General features: G+C 37.5%; 1 protein-coding gene across 1 annotated transcript in view; it reads left to right on the top strand.

Annotated features, from left to right (window-relative positions):
* Positions 1 to 22,321, top strand: part of SUPT16H (SPT16 homolog, facilitates chromatin remodeling subunit) — a 36,144-nt gene that overhangs the window by 10,035 nt on the left and 3,788 nt on the right. The window contains exons 2-22 of the mRNA XM_043919490.1: positions 3,223 to 3,315; positions 3,667 to 3,837; positions 4,461 to 4,613; positions 5,154 to 5,300; positions 5,704 to 5,855; positions 6,779 to 6,951; positions 8,109 to 8,199; positions 8,926 to 8,999; positions 9,136 to 9,248; positions 11,567 to 11,632; positions 11,747 to 11,842; positions 11,927 to 12,042; positions 12,133 to 12,286; positions 12,806 to 12,933; positions 13,459 to 13,594; positions 13,700 to 13,826; positions 14,091 to 14,209; positions 14,719 to 14,844; positions 15,378 to 15,490; positions 15,777 to 15,852; positions 16,269 to 16,438. Of these exons, the coding sequence (XP_043775425.1) occupies positions 3,223 to 3,315; positions 3,667 to 3,837; positions 4,461 to 4,613; positions 5,154 to 5,300; positions 5,704 to 5,855; positions 6,779 to 6,951; positions 8,109 to 8,199; positions 8,926 to 8,999; positions 9,136 to 9,248; positions 11,567 to 11,632; positions 11,747 to 11,842; positions 11,927 to 12,042; positions 12,133 to 12,286; positions 12,806 to 12,933; positions 13,459 to 13,594; positions 13,700 to 13,826; positions 14,091 to 14,209; positions 14,719 to 14,844; positions 15,378 to 15,490; positions 15,777 to 15,852; positions 16,269 to 16,438 (2,594 nt within the window). The remainder of the gene's footprint in view (positions 1 to 3,222; positions 3,316 to 3,666; positions 3,838 to 4,460; positions 4,614 to 5,153; positions 5,301 to 5,703; positions 5,856 to 6,778; positions 6,952 to 8,108; positions 8,200 to 8,925; positions 9,000 to 9,135; positions 9,249 to 11,566; positions 11,633 to 11,746; positions 11,843 to 11,926; positions 12,043 to 12,132; positions 12,287 to 12,805; positions 12,934 to 13,458; positions 13,595 to 13,699; positions 13,827 to 14,090; positions 14,210 to 14,718; positions 14,845 to 15,377; positions 15,491 to 15,776; positions 15,853 to 16,268; positions 16,439 to 22,321) is intronic.

Here is a 22,321-nt window from a genome sequence, read left to right as displayed (position 1 = left end):
AGACGTGTTTAGGGAAAAAATTTACATATTGGTAGCCAAAACACATAAATAGAGGGGAGTACCTGTTGCTAGTTTTGGGGGGTTATCAAGGTAGTAGTAATACTGTTGGCACAGAATCCCATGTTTAACTGAAGAATTGGAATGTATGTAGCAAAGCGGAAGGAGAGACTACCTGATGCCAGAGTTCGTGTTAATCCATGTCAGGGATCACAGGACAGCGGTCCCCAGCTCTGATGACAGGACCCCTTTACAGTCTTAAATTATTCAGCTCCCCACAAAATCTTTCTCTATATAGGTTTGAGCAAGTATATAAAGAAATTTGGCTTTGTACATACATAAAGTTGGAAAAGCAAGAAATTTTAATAAACTCTTCAGATAACTATGGATATTCTTTGTTAGTGCACTAGAACTCTGGAAGTAGTTAATTGTTCTCTCTTTTTTTTCGGCCTCTCGGCTTATGGGATCTTGGTTCTACGACCAGGGGTTGAACCTGGGCCCTTGGCAGTAAAAGTGCTGAGTCCTAACCACTGGACTGCCAGGGAATTCCCTGGAAGTGGTTATCTCTTGAAAGTTAGTTGTAATGTGGAATTTAAAACCACAACAGTGAACTTTTCATACTCAAGTTGCGATTTGGTAACATCATCCACTGGTTATTTGGAAAATATTGTTCCCTCATCTGGTAAATGTACACGATTCATTATATGATGTTGGAGAATTGTGTATGTTAATATTCTGCTGATATCATCAGAAAAGTTCTTGAGTAAGCAGAGAAGTTGTCAAGTTCACAATGGTGAGTACAAGGTTTTCTAAATTTTGATTTCTGTTTGAAGGCTCAAATTTCATCATTAACAACACATTTCTTTCATTTTCCTTGAAGTGATAGACTCACTTCATTCATTTTCAAGAAAATGTATGCTAGATATCCAAGTCTGTTTAAATGGCTAGTTTAATTTATTACTGAAATAATTGAATTGATACAAGTGCTTTTCCTTGAGACAGCTGTCATACTTCAGTGTACACGCAGAAGTGCTTTGGATGTGCTTCCCATTTCTTTACACAGACTATTAAAAAGACATATATTCAAAGGTTAGGATTTTATAATATTAGTCATTTTTACTGCATCAAGGACATTTTTTTAAGTGAAACTGGCTTTTTTTCCTTTCTATTGAGTGTGTAGTAGTGATGAACATAGCTTGGTGCCACTACCTTGATTTATGCTAAGGCACTAGCAGTTTTAATTACCATTGCTTTTGCATCATCAGTGGGAGCTAATGATAAAATCTTACCAACCTGAAGGTAAACATTTTCTCAGTGAAAATCAGTGAGGGACTGCATAAGGTTACTATATAGTAACTACTTTGGGTTATATATTTTGTTTGCTAGAGAAATGCAGCAGAACCCTCAATTGCTATTTTATTTAGATCCTAATTGGCATCCAGAAGTCTAAAAATGTGGAAGAATCTTAAATAAATAAATTTTTTAAAAATTGAGATATTAATGATTTATAGCATTATGTATGTAGATTTTACTTTGTTTTATTTTGGCCATGCCACACGTCTTGTAGGATCTTAGTTCCCTAACCAGGGATTGAACCAGGGCCCCTACAGTGGAAGCTCAGAGTCCTAACCACTGTACCACCAGGGCATTCCCTGTAAATATTTTTCTTGACTTTATAGGGAAATCAGAGATTTGACCTTAGTTAGAGCTCGCAGTTACCAGTGCTTTGGTCTTACAGAACAGTTCAGGAGTAGCTAATGGTTGGAGGACTCACAGATCTCAATTTCAGGACTTAATACAAAGCTGCAGTAATCAAAGTAATGTACTAGTGTAAGGGCAGACATGTAACTCAGTGGAATAGAATTGAGAATCCAGAAATAAACCTTCACATTTACATCGTTTGATTTTTGATGTGGTGCCAAGACAATTTGGGGGCCGGAAATGAGGTTAGGCCCCTTCCTTACACCATACACAAACTTCACTCAAAATGAAGCATAAATGTAAATATAAGAGCTAAAACTATAAAACTTCTATAGAAGAAAGTATAGTTATATCTTTGTGTCCTTGGGTTAGGCAAAGCCACCTTACATAGGATATCAAAAGCACAAGAAAAGAATTTGGACTTCTTCAAAATAAAAAACTTTTGTACTTCAAAGGACAACATCATTACAAAAGTGAAAGGAAAATCCATTGAACGGGAGAAAAAAATGCAAATCATATTTGATAAGAGACTTTTACGTATAAAAAGAACTCTTATGACTTAGTAATAAAGCAATAACCCAGAGTAGGAAAAGGATCTGAACACACACTTCTCCAAATAGGTATACAAATCATCAGAATCACATGACTGGGAGTTCAGTCAAGATCGTTGACCATTATGGAAATACAAATCAAAACTGCAGTGAGATACTTCATACCCATTGGATGGCTATAATAAAGTTAAGTGTTGGTCAGCATATGGAGAAATTGGAACCCTCACACATTACTTTTGGGAAAGAAATTTGTGAAATAGTGCAGGCACCTTAGAAAACGGTCTTGTGTTTCCTGAGAAAGTTAAATACAGAGTTACCATATAACTAGCAGTTCCTCACCTAGATAATATACTCAAGAGAAATACGTGCACACAAAAACTTACTTACGATTATAGCAGTATTATTCATAATAGCCAAAAGATGGAAACAACTCAAATATCGAACAGTTGAATGGATACAATGTAGTATATCCACATAATGGAATATTACTTAGCAATAAAATGGAATGTGGTACTGATACATGCTAAAACAGATGAACCATGAAAGAATATTACGTGAAAGAAGCCAGACACAAATGCCATGTATTATGATTCCATTTATATTAAGTGTCCATAATAGACAAATCCTTAGGGACAAATGAGATTAGTGGTTGCTAGGACTGAGAGGAGGTGGATAATTGTTGCTAATGGGTTTTGGGGGGAGAGATGAAAATTTCTAAAATTAGATTGTGATGGTTGTGTAACTGAATACACTGAAAACCACTGAATTTTACACAAAAGTTGGTGAATTGTATATGAATTTTGTCTCAGAAAGCTATTTTTAAAATAGAGTAAGTAATGACTGTAGGGTTGCCAAGTATATATGTACCTTAAACTTTGGGTTTCCATTAGGAAAAAATTATATGTATCTTGGACCTATTCCTGTTGTGCTTGTATGAAAAGAAAATGACCACATTACCTACTCTGCCTTTCAGAAAGGAGAAGATGAGTATGCCAATGTTGATGCCATTGTTGTATCAGTGGGTGTTGATGAAGAAATTGTTTATGCCAAATCAACTGCCTTACAGGTGAGAAGTTTACAGCAGTGTTTAGCCTTGAGAGTCATTGAATCAGCCACTGTTCAGTATGGTAGCCACTAGCCACATTAAAATTTCAGCTCCTTAAAAAAAAAAAAAAAAATTTCAGCTCCTCAGCCTCAAGTACTCTGTAGTGGCTAGCCTGTTAAAGAGAGGACGTGTGGAATAGTTCTTTTCACAAAAAGTTCAGTGAACAGTACTGACCAATCTCATTTCATTGGAATCTATATCCAGGTTCTCACACTACAAGATTATTTTGAAGTTAATTCCAGATACCTTATTTCATATGTATCAATACACTGATTTTTTTGTATCTGTTCACATTGTTGTCTTTTCACATAGACATGGCTCTTTGGTTATGAACTAACTGATACTATCATGGTATTCTGTGATGACAAAATCATCTTTATGGCCAGCAAGAAAAAAGTGGAGTTCTTGAAACAGATTGCCAACACTAAGGGCAATGAGAATGCTAACGGAGCCCCTGCCATCACACTACTCGTACGAGAAAAGGTCAGAACTAACAAGAATTCGTCATAAAAAAATATGAAAGAATACTTAAAAGTGGTAAACAGAAAAGTTTTCTAGGAATTTAAAAATACAAGGGGAAGATTTTAGCTGTCATTTGTTAGAAAGAAAGAAAAGAGTTCAATAATCCTATCAGTTTGCAGTAACACAAATGGGTAATGAAATTATGGTGAATACTGACTTTATCCATTCTTGAGGATACTTCTCTGAGTATCTTAATTAGAACAAAAATCTTTAAATATCCTTAAGGAAAGGTATACCTCGTTTCCAATTTTTATCAGATGTAATCTTTTTTTTATTATGTTGCCCATCTGACAAAGATTTCTTTTCAGAATGTTGTTCCCCTTTGTATTTCAGTTTCTTAGCTCTTCCTGAAGTAAAGAATAGTCTTCTCAGCTTATGTGGCACTTCACTTAAGCATTTAAATATATCCAAAGAAATTTTGTGTAACCTTTTGGTATATTACAGTCTTCCCTAAAGAAATAGGTAGGAAAAGGGGAGATAGAATTTCTTTCCATAGTTTAGAATATTCTCTGCCTAGTACTAGTAGAACATAAGATATCTAATTCTGAAACTAAACCCCTTTTTTCTCCCTGTGGCACTGACAGAATGAAAGTAACAAGGGCAGCTTTGACAAAATGATTGAAGCCATTAAAGAAAGCAAGAATGGCAAGAAGATCGGAGTGTTCAGCAAAGACAAATTTCCAGGAGAGTTCATGAAGAGCTGGAATGACTGCCTCAACAAAGAGGGCTTTGACAAAGTAAGAATACTCTGAAAACAGGCACACTGAGGGTTGAGAAGACAAGATTGTGAGGGGCTTCCGCAACTGATGGTGCAGAGACTTTGTTTCGGGAAAGCTGTATATTCATTCATATTTCCATTTTCATTTCCTGTGGCTTAGTGGTAAACCAATTCACTTTTCAGTTAGGAGTGAGGCATTCAGGAGACAGTGCAGCTACTCCAGAGGGAAATCGAGGAAAATCTCTTATCCAAAAAATTTTTTTTCTTTTCTGTCTACCTTCTTCAGCCTTTACAGAAACCTCAAGAGAGGCATTTACATTTATACTTTAAATGATGTGTTAGTTCAGTGCCTCTTAGCATACACCAATGACCTGGTAAAGAGTTCTTTCAGCTGTTTATTCAATCCAAGAAGAGAATATTTAGATATTCTGCAAACTGCTGGTGAGTAGTTTGCTAAATAACCAGGCATAGTCACTGATAATATTTGAACCAGGGGAGAGAGATTTCTTTAGCAATTCTGTGTCTGCATGTTAGGAACTGTTTTTCCCTTTGACTGCAGATAGACATCAGTGCAGTTGTGGCCTATACCATTGCTGTAAAGGAGGATGGAGAGCTCAATCTAATGAAAAAAGCAGCTAGCATCACCTCTGAGGTCTTCAACAAATTCTTCAAGGAAAGAGTCATGGAAATAGTTGATGCAGATGAGGTAAATTGGGGGTGGGAGTGTCTTTTTACTGTTTTAATGAAGTAAGTCCCTCCCATGCAGTGTTTTTTAGGTTGTGTTCAGCTACCTTTGGTAGATAAGTTGGTGGTGTGTAATTGTGCCAGCTCTCTTTGAGAATAACTATAAACGTCCACTGTAGTTTCTGGAGCTTACCCAGTATGTCACTTGAGAATTCTTTGAATAGCTGCAAATTCCACGTATTCCCTAAATTTCCTTTTGCGTGTACACCAGTGTGTTATCTGTTGCATAAACCACTTCATAGGACTTCTTTTGCATCCTATATGATATCAGGATATATGTTGTCTTCAGATGATCATGTCCAAAAACCCAACACCCTTCTGCCACCCTATAGTAAATATTGTTTTATTTCTGGGTATTTTTATAGAAAGTTCGACACAGCAAACTGGCTGAGTCTGTGGAAAAGGCCATAGAAGAGAAAAAATACCTAGCTGGGGCAGACCCTTCTACTGTGGAAATGTGTTACCCTCCTATCATTCAGAGTGGTGGCAACTATAACCTCAAGTTCAGTGTAGTGAGGTAAGTATGAGAATTTCAAAATATAAAACAACCAGAGCACTTCAGCCTTTGGCCTATTTTTTCTTAGACTCATTCTGGGATTCAAAAAAGTAGGAAGAGAAAGAATAACCATTAGCCTGCCTCCTGCAGGCTATTATCTTCTTATTCTATGTATAGTTTAATTTTATTTCACATAGTTATTCATTTCTTACTTGAGTATTTGATTGTAAGCATTTTCCAGATGATTAAAAATGACAAGAAAAAAATGCAAAGCATGTTTAAAAAAATAAAAATCTTACTGCTGCTGCTGCTGCTAAGTTGCATCAGTCGTGTCCAACTCTGTGCAACCCCATAGATGGCAGCCCACCAGACTCCTCCGTCCCTGGGATTCTCCAGGCAAGAATACTGGAGTGGGTTGCCATTTCCTTCTCCAGTGCATGATGTGAAAAGTGAAAGTGAAGTCGCTCAGTTGTGTCCAACTCTTTGCAACCCCATGGAATGTAGCCCACCAGGCTCCTCCATCCATGGGATTTCCCAGGCAAGAGTACTGGAGTGGGTGGCCATTGCCTTCTCCTGAAAATCCTAAAAATCTTACTAGATATATCATAAATATTCCCCTTCTAATTTTTAAAAATACTGTAAAGAATGCTATTCGTCGGGGCTGTTGGAAAGGTGATGGCTTACCATCATACTGTTAGATTATAATGCATAAAATTCAGTATAACTTGCATATTTGGGATACGATTTTCAATAGCCTTTATAAACTGACTTGGGTTTTTTTTTTTCTGACTTTTTTTTTTTTTTTTTAAACCGTTTAGGTCATTTTTTCTGCTTCAGCTTTGTGATAATAGTGGGTCAAAATCGTGATTACGGATGTGTATGCTAGGTACGATAAGGACTTCACAAGTTTGTGTAATGAGATGCTTTCTCCCTTTGGTCTCTAGTGACAAGAATCATATGCATTTTGGGGCCATTACCTGTGCCATGGGTATTCGCTTCAAATCTTACTGCTCAAACCTTGTTCGCACTTTGATGGTTGATCCTTCGCAGGAGGTTCAAGAAAATTACAACTTTTTGCTTCAGCTGCAAGAGGAGCTGCTAAAGGAACTAAGACATGGTAATGTGTGCCTTAGATAAGGTTTAGAAATTATGTAACAAAAACATAGCATTCATGGGACTGTTTATCCCTGAGGCTCTTGTACTGTAAATAGAATTAGATTTTACTAACCTCCAATCATCCTAGCATTCAGTTCTTCAATGTACTTTTCTTTTATGTAGGAATAGTTACTGTGGTTTTATATTGATGTTTATAGAACCCTCTCTGACTGGTTAGATCTCTGTGTTCAGATCTTCATAAAATACCTTGCTCTTACTACTTTTCTTTAGAAAGTTCTGAGAAGTAGTATCTCTCCCAACAGACTATGTAATGTTAATATCCTATATTGAATGAATACCAGGAATCTTAGTTTGAGAGCAGAACTAATGACAACCCTGCTAAGCAAGCTACTGCTTACTTAAAAGCAGAGCATTTGGCACCTCTTTTGCCTTGAGACTCCCCACTCCCAGTTGGCTAAATGGGACTTTATGTTTACCACCTTTAAACAACTTAGTAAGCCCACTTACAGTTTCCCAGAGCTTCCAGACGTCATTCCCTCCTGATACCTCAGATCAATCTTGAGAAATCCAACTGGCATTCCATAGTCCTAGGTTGTTCAATGAGAATAAAAACTCCTCTGAGGCTACAGTATTTGAACTACTCTGGCTTGAAATACATATTCATATCCTAAACCTTGAAAAACTAAGTCCAACATTCTTCCAACGGTAATTCACCCATACAGTAGTCTTGTTCTTCAAAATGTATAGTAAATTTAATGTAATACCATTTATTAACTCTTAAATTATTTCACTGAGACCAGCTAGGGTTCCACAGTCCCCCTGGAGTGATTCTCAACAGTGTAATTAAAGAATGACTGGGTGGATTGTTTTTTAAAATGTACGTTTCTAAGCCCTACCAGCCCTGCAACTGTATTCCTTATTGTGTGTTTTGAGAAACCCTGCTTTACATGACTTAACGAGTGAAAATAATGTTGCTTTTAAAAATGTGTTTTAAAAAAAAATTTAAAAAATAAAAATATGATTTAGTAATTAGCCTCCAACTAATAAAAATAAATGAAAATAAATAAATAGAATTCAGAAAAATAAAAAATAAATAAAAATGTGATTTGTAGTTTTTTCCTGAAAGATACTTTAACGTCCCATCTGTCTTGTCATTAGGTGTGAAGATATGTGATGTATATAATGCTGTCATGGATGTGGTTAAAAAGCAGAAGCCAGAGCTGCTGAACAAAATTACCAAAAACCTAGGGTAAGATACTGTGATTTACATTGTCACTGTGTCAATTTTCATGAGTGGCAGTCAGGCAAAGTATTCTTAGATGATTCAACCAATGTTTGTGGACTATTCAACTGTGTGCCGGACACATTATGTTATCAGAGAATGTATGTAAGTTCATAGAGATCTTTTCAGACCAGTGTTGTAGATGTTTCAGGCTTAAATTACAAATGTTAAGACATTACATACAATATTTCCTCTCTTAGAACAAATCAATTCATATTTGCAAAATAAGCACTCTGAGATATCCAGCTATTTAAATTCTTAAAGTTTTTATTTACTCCAGTGTTTCTCGAGTGTATTTGATCATTGAACACCTAGATATACTAATAACATATTATAGAGCCAAAGACATTTGAGAAACAAAAGCTCTAGGCACACTCCTTAGATGAAGCTAGTTAGGATATATTGTTTATTTCTGGACTTCTGTGATGGACAAGAGGAAATACATTGACCTATACCAAGTTTTGGCCTAGGAGACTTAGTAAATCCAGTTATCAACATTCTACTAGAAATTATCTCTTATTCCAGTTGTTACACGTTCTTGTTAGTGTGCCCTTTAACAACTCATCAGTTGTGGCAAATTACTTAGCTTGTGTGCCTGCCTGACCTTGAAAATTAAAATAGGATGTAGTGTACCTGACTCAGGTTAGAGGCCTTTTAAGCCTATTGTTGAAGTTTCCTTCATTTCTTTTTTAGGTTTGGAATGGGCATTGAATTCCGTGAAGGTTCTTTAGTAATTAATAGTAAAAATCAGTACAAACTAAAGAAAGGTGAGTTTTACATGCATACATTAGAAAAATACCTTTTAAAATACTTTCCCTTAGTTTCATCTCCCTCTATTCTGTATAAAAGCACACTTCTCCAAACTTTCACAGTCATTCACTGATTCCTGTTTTGCTGGTTTAGGGATGGTTTTCAGCATCAATTTGGGATTCTCAGATTTGACTAACAAGGAAGGGAAGAAACCAGAAGAGAAAACCTATGCCCTGTTCATTGGAGACACAGTGCTTGTGGATGAGGTATATATTGCTTCTTTCATGAACTGAATATTGAAGTGCATTTTTAACCCTATGGTTCCCCCTCCCTTTTTTTAAAAAATGAAAGTATAGTTGATTTTTCCAGTAGTCATGTATGGATGTGAGAGTCCCTTGGATTGCAAGTAGTTCAAACCAGTCAATTCTAAAGGAAATCAATCCTGACTATTCATTAGAAGGACTGATGCTAAAGCTCCAATACTTTGGCCACCTGATGCAAAGATCCGACTTATGGAAAAGACCCTGATGCTGGGAAAGATTGAAGGCAGGAGGAGGAGGAGATGACAGGACGAGATGGTTGGATGGCATCACCAACTCAATGAATATGAGTTTGAGCAAGCTCCAAGAGATGGTAAAGGACAGGGAAACCTGGTGTGCCGCAGCCCATGGGGTCGCAAAGAGTCAGACATGACTGAGGGACTGAACAGCAACAAATAGTTGATTTTACAATATCATGTTAGTTTCAGGTGTATAGCAGAATGATTCAGTTTTTTATATATATATATATATATTCATATTATTTTCCGTTTTAAGTTATTAAAAGATATTGAGTGTAGTTCCGTGTGCTACATAGTAAATCCTTATTTACTATTTATTGCTTATCTATGTTATGTGGTGTTTTTTCTTTTTATCATTTGTTAAATGCTAGCTAAGGGGAATTAGAGATGCCTCTGAAAGCCTGACCTAGCACAGCCAGAAATACAGATTGTTTAAACCAAACTCTTATCACATTGTGGCTTGAACCTTGCTTATGATAATTTCAGGAACTGATTCTATAACAGAGCTGAGTGTTTTTTTTTTCTTTTTTAATGGCTTTAACAATCTACATACCATGCAATTAAAGTGTACAGTTGTGACTTTTAGTATATTTACAGTTAATGCAACTATCACCATAGTCTAGTTTTAGAACATTTTCATCACCTCAGAAAGAAACGCTGTGCCCATTAGCAGTCACTCCTCATTTCCCTCCCAGGCCTAGGCAGTGACTTCTTCTAAGGATTTGCCTTTCCTGAGCATTTGGGCGGTTTTTGTGACTGGTTTCTTGTTTCTTGAGGTAACCCTGTAATGCTATGAACCTTCCCGTTAGCACTGCTTTTACAGTGTCCCATAGGTTTTGGGTTGTTGTGTTTTCATTTTCATTCGTTTCTATGCATATTTTGATTTCTTTTTTTATTTCTTCTATGATTTGTTGGTTATTCAGAAGCGTGTTATTTAGCCTCCATACAGTTTCTATTTCCTTGCTTGTGATGGGTCTGTTAAGATCTTCTATTTCTTTCTGGTTCAGTTTTGGAAAGTTATACTTTTCTAAGAATTTGTCCATTTCTTCCAAGTTGTCCATTTTATTGGCATAGAGCTGCTGGTAGTAGTCTCTTATGATCCTTTATATTTCAGTGTTGTCTGTCGTGATCACTCCATTTTCATTTCTAATTTTGTTAATTTGGTTCTTCTCCCTTTGTTTCTTAATGAGTCTTGCTAACGGTTTGTCAATTTTGTTTATTTTTTCAAAAAACCAGTTTTTAGCTTTGTTGATTTTTGCTATGGTCTCTTTAGTTTCTTTTGCATTTATTTCTGCCCTAATTTTTAAGATTCTTTGCTTCTACTAACCCTGGGGTTCTTCATTTCTTCCTTCTCTAGTTGCTTTAGGTGTAAAGTTAGGTTTTTTATTTGACTTTTTGCTTGTTTCTGTGACTGGTTTCTTTAACTTAGCAGGAACTGATTTTTTTTTTTTTGCCACTATATTTTTAAATAGAAGGATAATTGCTTTACAGAACTTTGTTGTTTTCTGTCAAACATCAAGAAGAATCAGCCATAGGTGCATCCGGTCCCCTCCTTCCCGAACCTACCTCCCATCTGCTTCCCCATCCCACCCTTCTATATCGTCATAGAGCCCCTGTTGATTCTTAATGGTAGTAAATATTTCAGTGTTCTTATATGAACACATTTATACATTAATTCATTGAATCCTTATAATAATTCTATGAAGTAGATACTCTTATCCAAATATGTAGATAAAGCAACTGAGACACAAAAAAGTATATGTACCTTGCCAGATGTTACAGAGCTCAAAAGTGAGTGAGCCAGGTTTCAAATCAAGCCAGTATTCTTACTCATTATCCCATTGTTGCCTCCCAGATTGCAGTTCCTAATGTGCATTTGTGAAGAAAACTGTTTTTATGCGTTATCAAAGACTTTTTTAGTGGCAGATGATTCAAAGCATGGCCCAGCTAGTTTACTGGGTTCGAAAGTGAAAGTATATCATTTAAATGCTCTTAGAGATGTCTCACTTCCTCTTTGTATTCCAGGATGGCCCAGCTACCGTTCTCACTTCTGTGAAGAAGAAAGTGAAGAACGTAGGGATTTTTCTAAAGGTAGGAAGAAGATAAAAATGAGTGGTGAAAAGTTGGACACATTGAAGAAGTAAACAATAATGGCTAAAATAATTAAGACTTGAATTTCTGATGATGATTTTTTTTTCCCCATAGAATGAGGATGAGGAAGAAGAGGAAGAGGAGAAAGATGAAGCTGAGGACCTGTTGGGAAGAGGTTCCAGAGCAGCTTTACTTACGGAAAGAACACGAGTAAGTTTACTGTTTGAAAACTACTTCAATTTCCTGTTTGTCATGGTTCACAGGTCCTAATAACTTCAGTTTTCCCTTCTTTAGAATGAGATGACTGCAGAAGAGAAGCGAAGAGCCCATCAAAAAGAACTGGCAGCTCAACTCAATGAGGAAGCAAAGAGGCGATTAACTGAACAAAAAGGGGAACAGCAGATTCAGAAGTAAGAGTTTGCATGGAATAGTGAGATTGTCTTAGGGTTATATGTGATTTGCAGAAATTTCTCAAGAACATTTTTTTATTCCCACTTCAGAGCTCGTAAATCTAATGTGTCCTATAAAAACCCATCTTTGATGCCTAAGGAACCACACATTCGGGAAATGAAGATCTATATTGATAAAAAATACGAGACTGTAATAATGCCTGTGTTTGGCATTGCGACACCTTTTCACATTGCCACAATCAAGGTACTGACATTGAATCAGGCTTCATTGGAATAATTCCTTAAAATAACTGTGCTTACCATACATGGCTGTCCTGACTGCATGTCTCTCCTATTCTATGCTCCTGCTGACTCTGCCTTTCCCATGTTACTGACTCCCCCACCCCGCTCCCTAATCTCCTGCTGTCATTTTCCTTCCTTCCCACTTTGCACTTTGAAGAAAGTTAAATGATCTAGTCTACAATCATACTTTGCTTGTTTCTCTTTGAACTTGAAGAACTTTTTAACCTGTTGTCATAAACATGGCACAGAAAAAGAACTTTGGGAATTCAGTGATTCTTTTAGAAACACACATTTGGTCATATAAAAAAAATAAGCTAAATACATGGTTTATTAATTTTAGAGTAAGGATTACAGGCTAGGTTTAGCTGTCAGTTTGTAACTACTAACTTAATTTTAGCATGCCTATAGCTACCTACCTTCATCTAGGAAATAAATCTATTTGTTTGGTTTCTTTGCTAATGCTTTTCCTTTCTTTGAACAGAATATAAGTATGTCTGTGGAAGGAGATTATACTTACTTGCGAATCAACTTCTATTGCCCAGGCAGTGCTCTGGGCAGGAATGAGGGCAACATCTTTCCCAACCCAGAAGCCACTTTTGTCAAGGAAATGTGAGTTCCCAGGGAAACAACCACCCTCAAATCCCTGCTGGCCGGAGCAGTACCCTCAGAAACCCAGAGAGTGCTGTGTTCTCCCACATCCTAGTGAATGGCGGCACCTTCCTCAGTCGCACTTGATTAGGAGGATCACCTTATTAACCTTGTACTGTTTTGAGGTTGGAACCTAATTTAAATCCTCATAAAGATATTTTATCCTCACTTGACATATTTGTTGATAAAATATCAGATGTGTGCCATACTGGAGTCTGTTTATTCTTGAAGTGAAATAGATCATTTGGGGAAGTTTATGCAGAATTTAAAATATAAGTGTGACTCCCCCACTCAGTGAATTAGCTATTTATAACATCATCTGTTTAAGAGAGAGGAAGGATTTTTTCATCTTTCCAGACATTATTTCACCACTCAGTGGTACCTTTTTCTCCTAAAAGGTATTAAGCTAGTTGTTAAAACACAGTAATGGGTGAGGGTTACCTGGCATGATAAAGAAATTACATAAGTGCTCCCCTTTTTCTGTAGTACATACCGAGCTTCAAATATGAAGGCACCTGGAGAACAGACAGTTCCAGCCTTGAACCTTCAGAATGCTTTCCGAATTATAAAAGAAGTGCAGAAGCGTTATAAGACTCGGGAAGCGGAAGAGAAAGAGAAGGAGGTGAGCCTGAACAACAGCAAAGTGCCTTTGTGCAAAAGGACACGTTGAGGGTTTGGGGACCTAGAAAGAGATGTGAGAATTCACATTGATTTTCATTCTGCTTAGGGCATTGTGAAACAAGATTCACTGGTGATCAATCTAAACCGGAGTAATCCCAAACTGAAAGATCTGTACATTCGCCCAAACATTGCCCAAAAGAGGATGCAAGGCTCACTGGAGGCCCATGTCAATGGTATGGATGATCTCTCATGTGCCTGGGCTTTGTCTTTGGTGGCACATCTGTAGTAATGACAGACCAGATAACATAGTAGAACGTGCTGGGAGGAGTCTACTTTTGACATACTGTGTGGCCAGACAGAAAGGAAAACTGTGTACCTTGTTGGCATTCCCTCTGACCCTGTTCAAATCAGCCAGAAAAGATGCAATAGCTTTTGGGTTAACCTGATGATGTACCTTGATACTTAGCTGCTTCCTTCCCCACCCCCTCCCCACCCAGGTTTTCGCTTCACGTCTGTCCGAGGAGACAAAGTGGATATTTTGTACAATAACATCAAGCATGCTTTGTTCCAGCCATGTGATGGGGAAATGATTATTGTCTTGCACTTTCACCTCAAGGTATATCTTTCTGTCAGCTAGCTGTGAGCTCTTGGGCAAGATCTTACTATCACAGTGTTTCTTTTAAAAAAGTGATGAAAAATAGCACCTGTCACATAAGATCATTAAGGACACTGAATAAAATAATGCTTCTAAGGCCCCCAGTACCTGACATGTCAAAGATGCTGATCATGTTTGTTCCTTGGTGTGATACATAATGATCTCCAGAACATATAGGTCTTTTCCACATTCCTGTTTCTGAAATAGAAAGTTTTTGCTTTAGACAATTATCAACATAATCTCCAAAGTCCATTCTAATAAGTAGGAGTACTTTAAAAAGTTTACACTCTTTTATATTCCCAAATGTCGTCATGATGACACCTGGAGTGGTTTAACTATTCTTACATAAATGCTATGATTTCTAGCATAGATATTTTAATATTTTCATGTTTTGTTGTTATTTTGCCTGTGTAGACTTCTTTGTGAAATAAGTCTTAAAATTTCTTGTTCTTTCTACTTTCTGTCTTTAGAATGCCATCATGTTTGGGAAGAAGCGGCACACAGATGTGCAGTTCTACACAGAAGTCGGGGAGATCACCACAGACTTGGGGAAACATCAGCATATGCATGACCGAGATGACCTCTATGCTGAGCAGGTGAAATTTGGTATTTTATTTGCAGGGTAGGGAGGTAGGATTCAGGCTTCCCTGGTGTCTCAGCAGTAAAGGAATCCTCCTGCAATGCAGGAGACACAGAAGATGTGAGTTCGATTCCTGGGTCAGGAAGATCCCCTGGAGAAGGGCATGGCAACCCACTCCAGTATTCTTGCCTGGAGAATCCCATGGACAGAGGAGCTTAGAAGCAAAGAGTTGGACACGACTGAAGCAACTGAGCATGAGCTAGGATTCAGCACAGATCTGAGCTCAGTAATTGTTACATTTTATAAACCCCTCCAGAAACTATGCAGAACTTCTCAAGTATCTGCTGGGATGCTATAGTATGTTGGCTATGAATTAGACTTAATTTGTAGGCATAACTCTACAATTAATTTTAGCAGCCTGTAGTAAAGTATCCATGTTAGTATCATAGTTAACAGAATTAAGGACTACAAAAGCACTTCATGGTTTTTGAAGGGATTACTATTAATAAGTAAAATGATAACTAAAGTTAATTTGTATTTCTTCTACAGATGGAAAGAGAAATGAGGCACAAACTGAAAACAGCCTTTAAAAATTTCATTGAAAAAGTAGAGGCTCTAACAAAGGAGGAACTGGAATTTGAAGTGCCTTTTAGGGACTTGGGGTAATGTGTCATCTTCTTTGTGATCTTCAGAAAAATTAGTTATTCTTCCTTTAATAAGAACTTAGCATACCATATCATGTTCTTTTTCTTATGGACATCCATTATCTCTTGGAAATGCTCAAGGGCTGGGTGAATAGCTAAGACTGAGAGGCTCCCTCTGGAAGTGAGTCTCCAGCGAGTGTGCTGGAGTTTTGTTTGGAATGGGAAAGGAAAGAAGCCTGTTGGGACAGCAGCAGTTTCTCTTGCAGTGAACCCCATCTTATGTGAGTCTCTTATTGTCTTTCAGATTTAATGGTGCTCCCTATAGGAGTACCTGCCTCCTTCAGCCTACTAGTAGTGCGCTGGTAAATGCTACAGAATGGGTGAGTATTTCTGACCTCTTTTTAGGAAGAAAATTGTTAGAGAAAAGAAAGCAAGAGGGTAGATGTTTTGAAAACTAGGTCCTTATTATATCTTAGTATTTAAATTTTTTATGTTTACTTACCCTAGATAAAAAAATTGAACAAATGATTCTTTAAAAGTCTCTTTAGTTTTTAGAGATAGTTTCTTTGCATAGTTTCCTTAAATGAATTCTCCCTGAGGGAGGATTTCAATCTTATAGATCCTTTAACCTGTGCTTCTTGGTATGTTTTATTGCTTTTAGTCTTTGCCCCCAAAGAACAAAAAACAGTTTAGTTATCCTTTGTGTGGTAGTTTTTAGATCCTGAAAGCATTTGAAAAAATGCTAGTGTTTTGTGGGAAGTATTTTTATGAAAAGAGTTCCTTTCTTCCCTGACAGCCACCTTTTGTGGTGACGTTGGATGAAGTGGAGCTGATTCACTTTGAGCGAGTCCAGTTTCACCTGAAGAACTTTGACATGGTGATCGTCTACAAGGACTACAGCAAGAAAGTGACAATGATCAATGCGATTCCTGTTGCCTCTCTTGACCCCATCAAGGAATGGTTAAAGTAAGTAGGCCTGCCAGCAATCTCCTGTCCCACAAATACAGTTTTATAGAATATGAGTGTGGTATGTTATATGTAAAATCTGTTGGTATACTTAATGAAACTGCCTTTGGGTTGTTACCAACCAGGACTTGAAAATTTGGGATCTGTTAGACATAGAGCCACGTTTTCCTGAATACCCAGCAGTAGGTCAGACATGCATGTGAGTGAAGTCTCTTCAGTCATGTCCAACTCCTTGCAACCCATGTATTCAACACATATCAAGCCTTGGAGCAGAGGCAGGGGGAGGAGAGCGAATGCACTGGGTTCAGTCAGTTCAATTCAGTCACTCAGTCATGTCCGACTCTTTGTGACCTCATGGACTAGAGCACGCCAGGCTTCCCTGTCAATCATCAACTCCCAGAGCTTGCACAAACTCATGTCCATCAAATCAGTGATGCCATCCAACCATCTCATCCTGTATCATCCCCTTCTCCTGCCTTCAATCTTTCCCAGCATCAGAGTCTTTTCCAATGAGTCAGTTCTTCGCATCAGGTGGCCAAAGTATTGGAGTTTCAGCATCTGCATCAGTCCTTCCAATGAATAATCAGTCCTGAGACTGATTTCCTTTAGGATGGACTGGTTGGATCTACTTGCAGTCCAGGGGACTCTCAAGTGTCTTCTCCAGCACCACAGTTTAGAAGCATCAATTCTTCGGCACTCAGCTTTCCTTATAGTCCAACTGTCACATCCATACATGACTACTGGAGAAACCATAGCTTTGACTATACAGACCTTTGTTGACAAAGTAATGTCTCTGCTTTTTAATATGCTGTCTAGGTTGGTCATAGCTTTTCTTCCAGGGAGCAAACATCTTCTAATTTCATGGCTGCAGTCACCATCTACAGTGATTTTGGCGCCCAAGAAAACAAAGTCTGTCACTGTTTCCATTGTTTCCCCATGTATTTGCCATGAAGTGATGGGACCAGATGCCATGATCTTAGTTTTCTGAATGTTGAGTTTTAAGCCAACTTTTTCACTCTCCTCTTTCACTTTCATCAAGAGGCTCTTTATTTCTTCTTCACTTTCTGCACTGGGTTAGAATCACTGAATTAAGGGCAAGATCTCTGGGCTTTCCTCCTAACTCTGCTCTGGACTAAGAGTCTTAAGTCTTCTGCCTAAGACTGCCGCCTTTAAATGGAGAGTACTCAGAAAGTTCACATGATACAGAAGAGCCTGCATGTGACCTTGCATGTGCTTAACTCTGTTGTTGATCAACTAAGTTTCAAATGAACTAGTATTAATTGAACAACCACTCTCTGCTTAAGTCATTGCCTGCCAAAGGGTGGCTTTAGCCCCTGCTTTATCTTCACTGGCTGTGCGTTCATGCTGAGTCACTTCAGTCATGTCTGACTCTGCAACCCTATGGACTAATAGCCCGCCAGGCCCCTCTGTTCATGGGATTATCCAGGCAAGAATACTGAAGTGGGTTGCCATGCCCTCCTCCAGGGGATCATCCCAACCCGGGAATCGAACCTGTGTCTCTTAGGTCTCCTGCATTGGCAGGTGGGTTCTTTACCACTAGAGCCACTGAAAATCAGAGTCTGAGATCTTTTTTGACTACTTGATGGATGTATAAAATTTCTTACCGGTTCTCTATTTTTACTAAAATACGGGATAAATATATGTTTATTTTAGCTTTTAACTTTCACATACTTACACTTCAGCTAAAAAGAATTTCTCATAGACATGTCAGAACCCCAATAAAAAGGGAGATGTCACTTCGTAGGAAAAGGGTGAGGCATGTGTGGCCATGAGTGTAGTCTGCTCTGCCTTGCTTCCTCCTTCCAGTTATCTCTAGGGGGCGGTACTGCAAATACAAAACTTCTCTTAAGAAATGATTGAGAGAGCTTAAAAATAGCCTGTGAGAAAGATCCAACTTGATAGTTTCCATGAGGATTTTCCTGGAAAACATTTGCAGGTAAGTAATATGGTACCAAATATATTTATAGATTTGTGTGACTATTTCTGGCTGTGATAGGTCTTCGTTACTGCACAGGTTTTTCTCTAGTTTGAGTGTGGAGACTACTCTAGTTGAGGTGTGCAGCCTTCTCACTGTGGTTGCTTCTCTTATTCCGGAGCCCGCCCATGCTTCAGTAGCTGCAGCACATGAGCTCAGTTGTGGCTCCCATGCTCTAGAGTACAGGCCCAGTAGTTGTGGTGCATGGGCTTACTTGCTCCCCAGCATGTGGGATCTTCCTGGATGAGGGATTGAACCTGTGTCTCCTGCATTGGCAGGCAGATTCTTTACCACTGAGCCACCAGGGAAGCCCCTGTGTGATTTTTTAAAATCCTCTTTATTGAGGTACAATTTACATGTAATAAAATTCATCAATTTAAGTATATGATTGGATGAATTCTAACAAATGTATATAAGTCTCGTATCTACCATCATAATGGAGATATGGAACGTTTCCTTTACTCCCCAAAGTACTCCTACCCTTTTAGAGTCAATCCTCTCCCTTCAACCTTGTCACTGGTTTCTGTCACTGTACACTTCGCTTCCTCTAGAATTTCACATAAATGGAATTATTCAAGTATGTAGTGTTTTGATTCTTTTTTATCTTTCACTTGGCATAATGCTTTTGAAATTTACTCAAGTTGTTGTAACACATCATTAGCATACTCCTTTTTATTACAGAGGAGTACCCCCAAATAAAGCAGACCTCTTTTTACCCTTCTACCAGTTAATAGACATTAGGATTGTTTCCCTTTGGGGACTTTTAGGAATAGCTGCTATAAAACACGATGTACAGGTCTTTGTATGTACATACATTTTCATATCTCTTGGATAAATGACCTAAGAGTGGGATTGCTGTGTCATATGGTTTATGGTTAAGTGTATGTTTAGCTTTATAAGAAACTACCAAATCCTTTGCCAGTGTGGCTGGAAAACCTGCAGTATGTGAGAATTGTAGTTGCTCCACATCCTCACCAACACTGGTGTTATCAGTCTTTTCATTGTTTGCCATTGTGGTGGGTGGCTTTCCCATTGTGGTTTCAGTTTGCATTTCCAAGATTAGCGATGCTTTTGAGCATTTTTTCATATGTGTGTGTCATTCTATACTTTGATAAAGTATATTCATGTTTTTTGCCCATGTTAAGCATCAGATTGCTTTACTACTGAATTTTAAGAATTTTTTAGGCTAAATAAAGTCCCTCATCAAATACATTTTGCATATATTTTTTTCCAATAGTATCTATTTTCTAGAGTTCCATTGGTTTAGGTCTTATATCTGTGATCCATTTTGAGTTAATTTTTTTTACTGTGGTGTAAGGATGAAGGTTTGTACTTTGTGTATATGAAGCCAGTTATTCTAGTTATCATTTGTTGAAAAGATTATCCCTTACTCATTGAATTACTTGGCATGTTTGTTTAAAAAAAGAATGTGTAGGAGAGGCTGTATTTCTGGATAGTGTTTTCTGTTCCATTGGTTTATGTGTGTTCTTACTGATCCTGTAGTGAATATTGTAGCTTTATAATGAATCTTGAAATCAGGTAGTGTAAGTCCTCCCATTTTGTTCCTTTTCAAAGTTGGCTATTATTATTTTGACTATTCTACATAAATTAAACTTGTATCTTTCAACGAACTGGTTTATTTTGCAAAGCTGTCGACTCTGATATTTGTGCAATACTTTTACCCCTTTCATTCCTGATATTGATAGTTTCCTCTTTTTGTTGGTCAGTCTGTCTAGAGGTTTATCAGTTTTTATTGAATTTTATTCTCCATCATTATGAAATGTCCTTATTTCTGGTAATAGTCCTTGTTTTGAAATCTACATAGTGTGATATTATTATAGACTTCTAGCTTTATTAATTTTTTATTTTGTATTAGGGTATAGCCAATTTACAGTGCTGTAGTAGCTCAGGTGAACAGCAGAGGGATTCAGCCATATATATACATGTATCCATTCTGCCTCCAACTCCCCTCCCAGGTAGGCTGCCATAGAACATTGGGCATAATTCCATGCGCCATATAGTAGGTGCTTGTTGGTTATCCATTTTAAATACAGCAATGTATATACATGTCTATCCCAAACTCCCTAACTATCTCTTCCCCCCGGCAGCCATAATAAGTTTGTTCTCTTAAGTCTGTGAGTCTGTTTTGTACATTATCTGTATCATGTCTTTTTAGATTCCACATATAAAGGGATGTCATATGTTATTTCTTTCTCTGACTTGCTTCACTCAGTATGACAATCTCTGGTTGCATCCATGTTGCTGCAGATAGCATTATTTCATTCTTTTTAATGGCTGAGTAGTATCCCATTGTGTATATGTACCACATTTTCTTTACCTGTTTCTCTGCTGGTGGACAGTGAGGTTGCTTTCATGCCTTGGCTTTTTTTTTAATCCATTCTGAGAATGTCTACCTTTTAATCTGTCTCTTTTGCTGTCTTGCATATAGGGTTGTCATTACTATCTTTCTAAATTCCATATATATGTGTTAATATACTGTATTGGTGGTTTTCTTTCTGACTTACTTCACTCTGTATAATAGGCTCCAGTTTCATTCACCTCATTAGAACTGACTCAGATGCGTTCTTTTTAATAGCTGAGTAATATTCCATTGTGAATATGTACCAGAGCTTTCTTATCCATTCGTCTGCCAATGAACATTTAGGTTGCTTTCATGTCCTGGCTATTGTAAACAGTGCTGCGATGAACATTGGGGTACACATGTCTCTTTCAGTTCTGGTTTCCTCAGTGTGTATGCCCAGCAGTGGGATTGCTGGGTCATATGGCAGTGCTGTTTCCATTTTTTTAAGGAATCTCCACACTGTTCTCCATAGTGGGTGTACTAGTTTGCATTCGCACCAACAGTGTAAGAGGGTTCCCTTTCCTCCACACCCTCTCCAGCCTTTATCGTTTGCAGACTTTTTTTCATTTGTAGAGTTTTTAATGGCAGCTATTCCAATCAGCATGAGATGGTACCTCATCGTGGTTTTGATTTGCATTTCTCTGATAATGAGTGATGTTGGGTATCTTTTCATGTGTTTGTTAGCCATCTGTATGTCTTCTTTGGAGAAATGTCTGTTTAGTTCTTTGGTTCATTTTTTGATTGGGTTGTTTATTTTTCTGGTATTGAGCTGCTTCTATATTTTGGAGATTAATTCTTTGTTGGTTGTTTCATTTGCTATTATTTCCTCCCATTCTGAAGGCTGTCTTTTCACCTTGCTTATAGTTTCCTTCATGTGCAAAAGCTTTTAGGTTTAATTAGGTCCCATTTGTTTATTTTTGCTTTTATTTTCATTACTCTGGGAGGTGGGTCATAGAGGATCTTACTGTGATTTATGTCAGAGAGTGTTCTGCCTATGTTTTCCTCTAGAAGTTTTAGTTTCTGGTCTTATGTTTAGATCTTTACATTTTGAATTTACTTTTGTGTATAGTGTTAGAAAGTGTTCTAGTTTCATTCTTTTACAGGTGGTTGACCAGTTTTCCCAGAACCACTTGTTAGAGATTGTCTTTTCTCCATTGTATATTTCTGCCTCCTTTGTCAAAGATAAGCTTTTCTCCTATTTATGCCTGCTTTTAATTTTATGAATCTTTACGATTATCTTCCTAGTTTGCTGATTAGCTACACCTCTAACTTGTCAGAGTCTGCGTTCAGATAATATACCATGTCTGTTAGAAGGTTCTTATGCTTTCATTTCTTTTCTTCTATCCTTTCTGCTATTATTACCATACATTTTGCTTTTAATATGCTATGAATTCCACGATTGTCATTATTTTAGCTTCAAAACAGCTATTCCTTAATTTACAAAATGAGGAGAAAGTCTTACTTACATATTTAACCATTCCTGTTGCTGTTCATTCCATTGTGAAGTTCCATAGGGATTTTAGTC

Source organism: Cervus elaphus, chromosome 12, assembly GCF_910594005.1.
Source record: "Cervus elaphus chromosome 12, mCerEla1.1, whole genome shotgun sequence".
NCBI lineage: Eukaryota > Metazoa > Chordata > Mammalia > Artiodactyla > Cervidae > Cervus > Cervus elaphus.
This window is presented reverse-complemented; position numbering and strand designations above follow the sequence as displayed.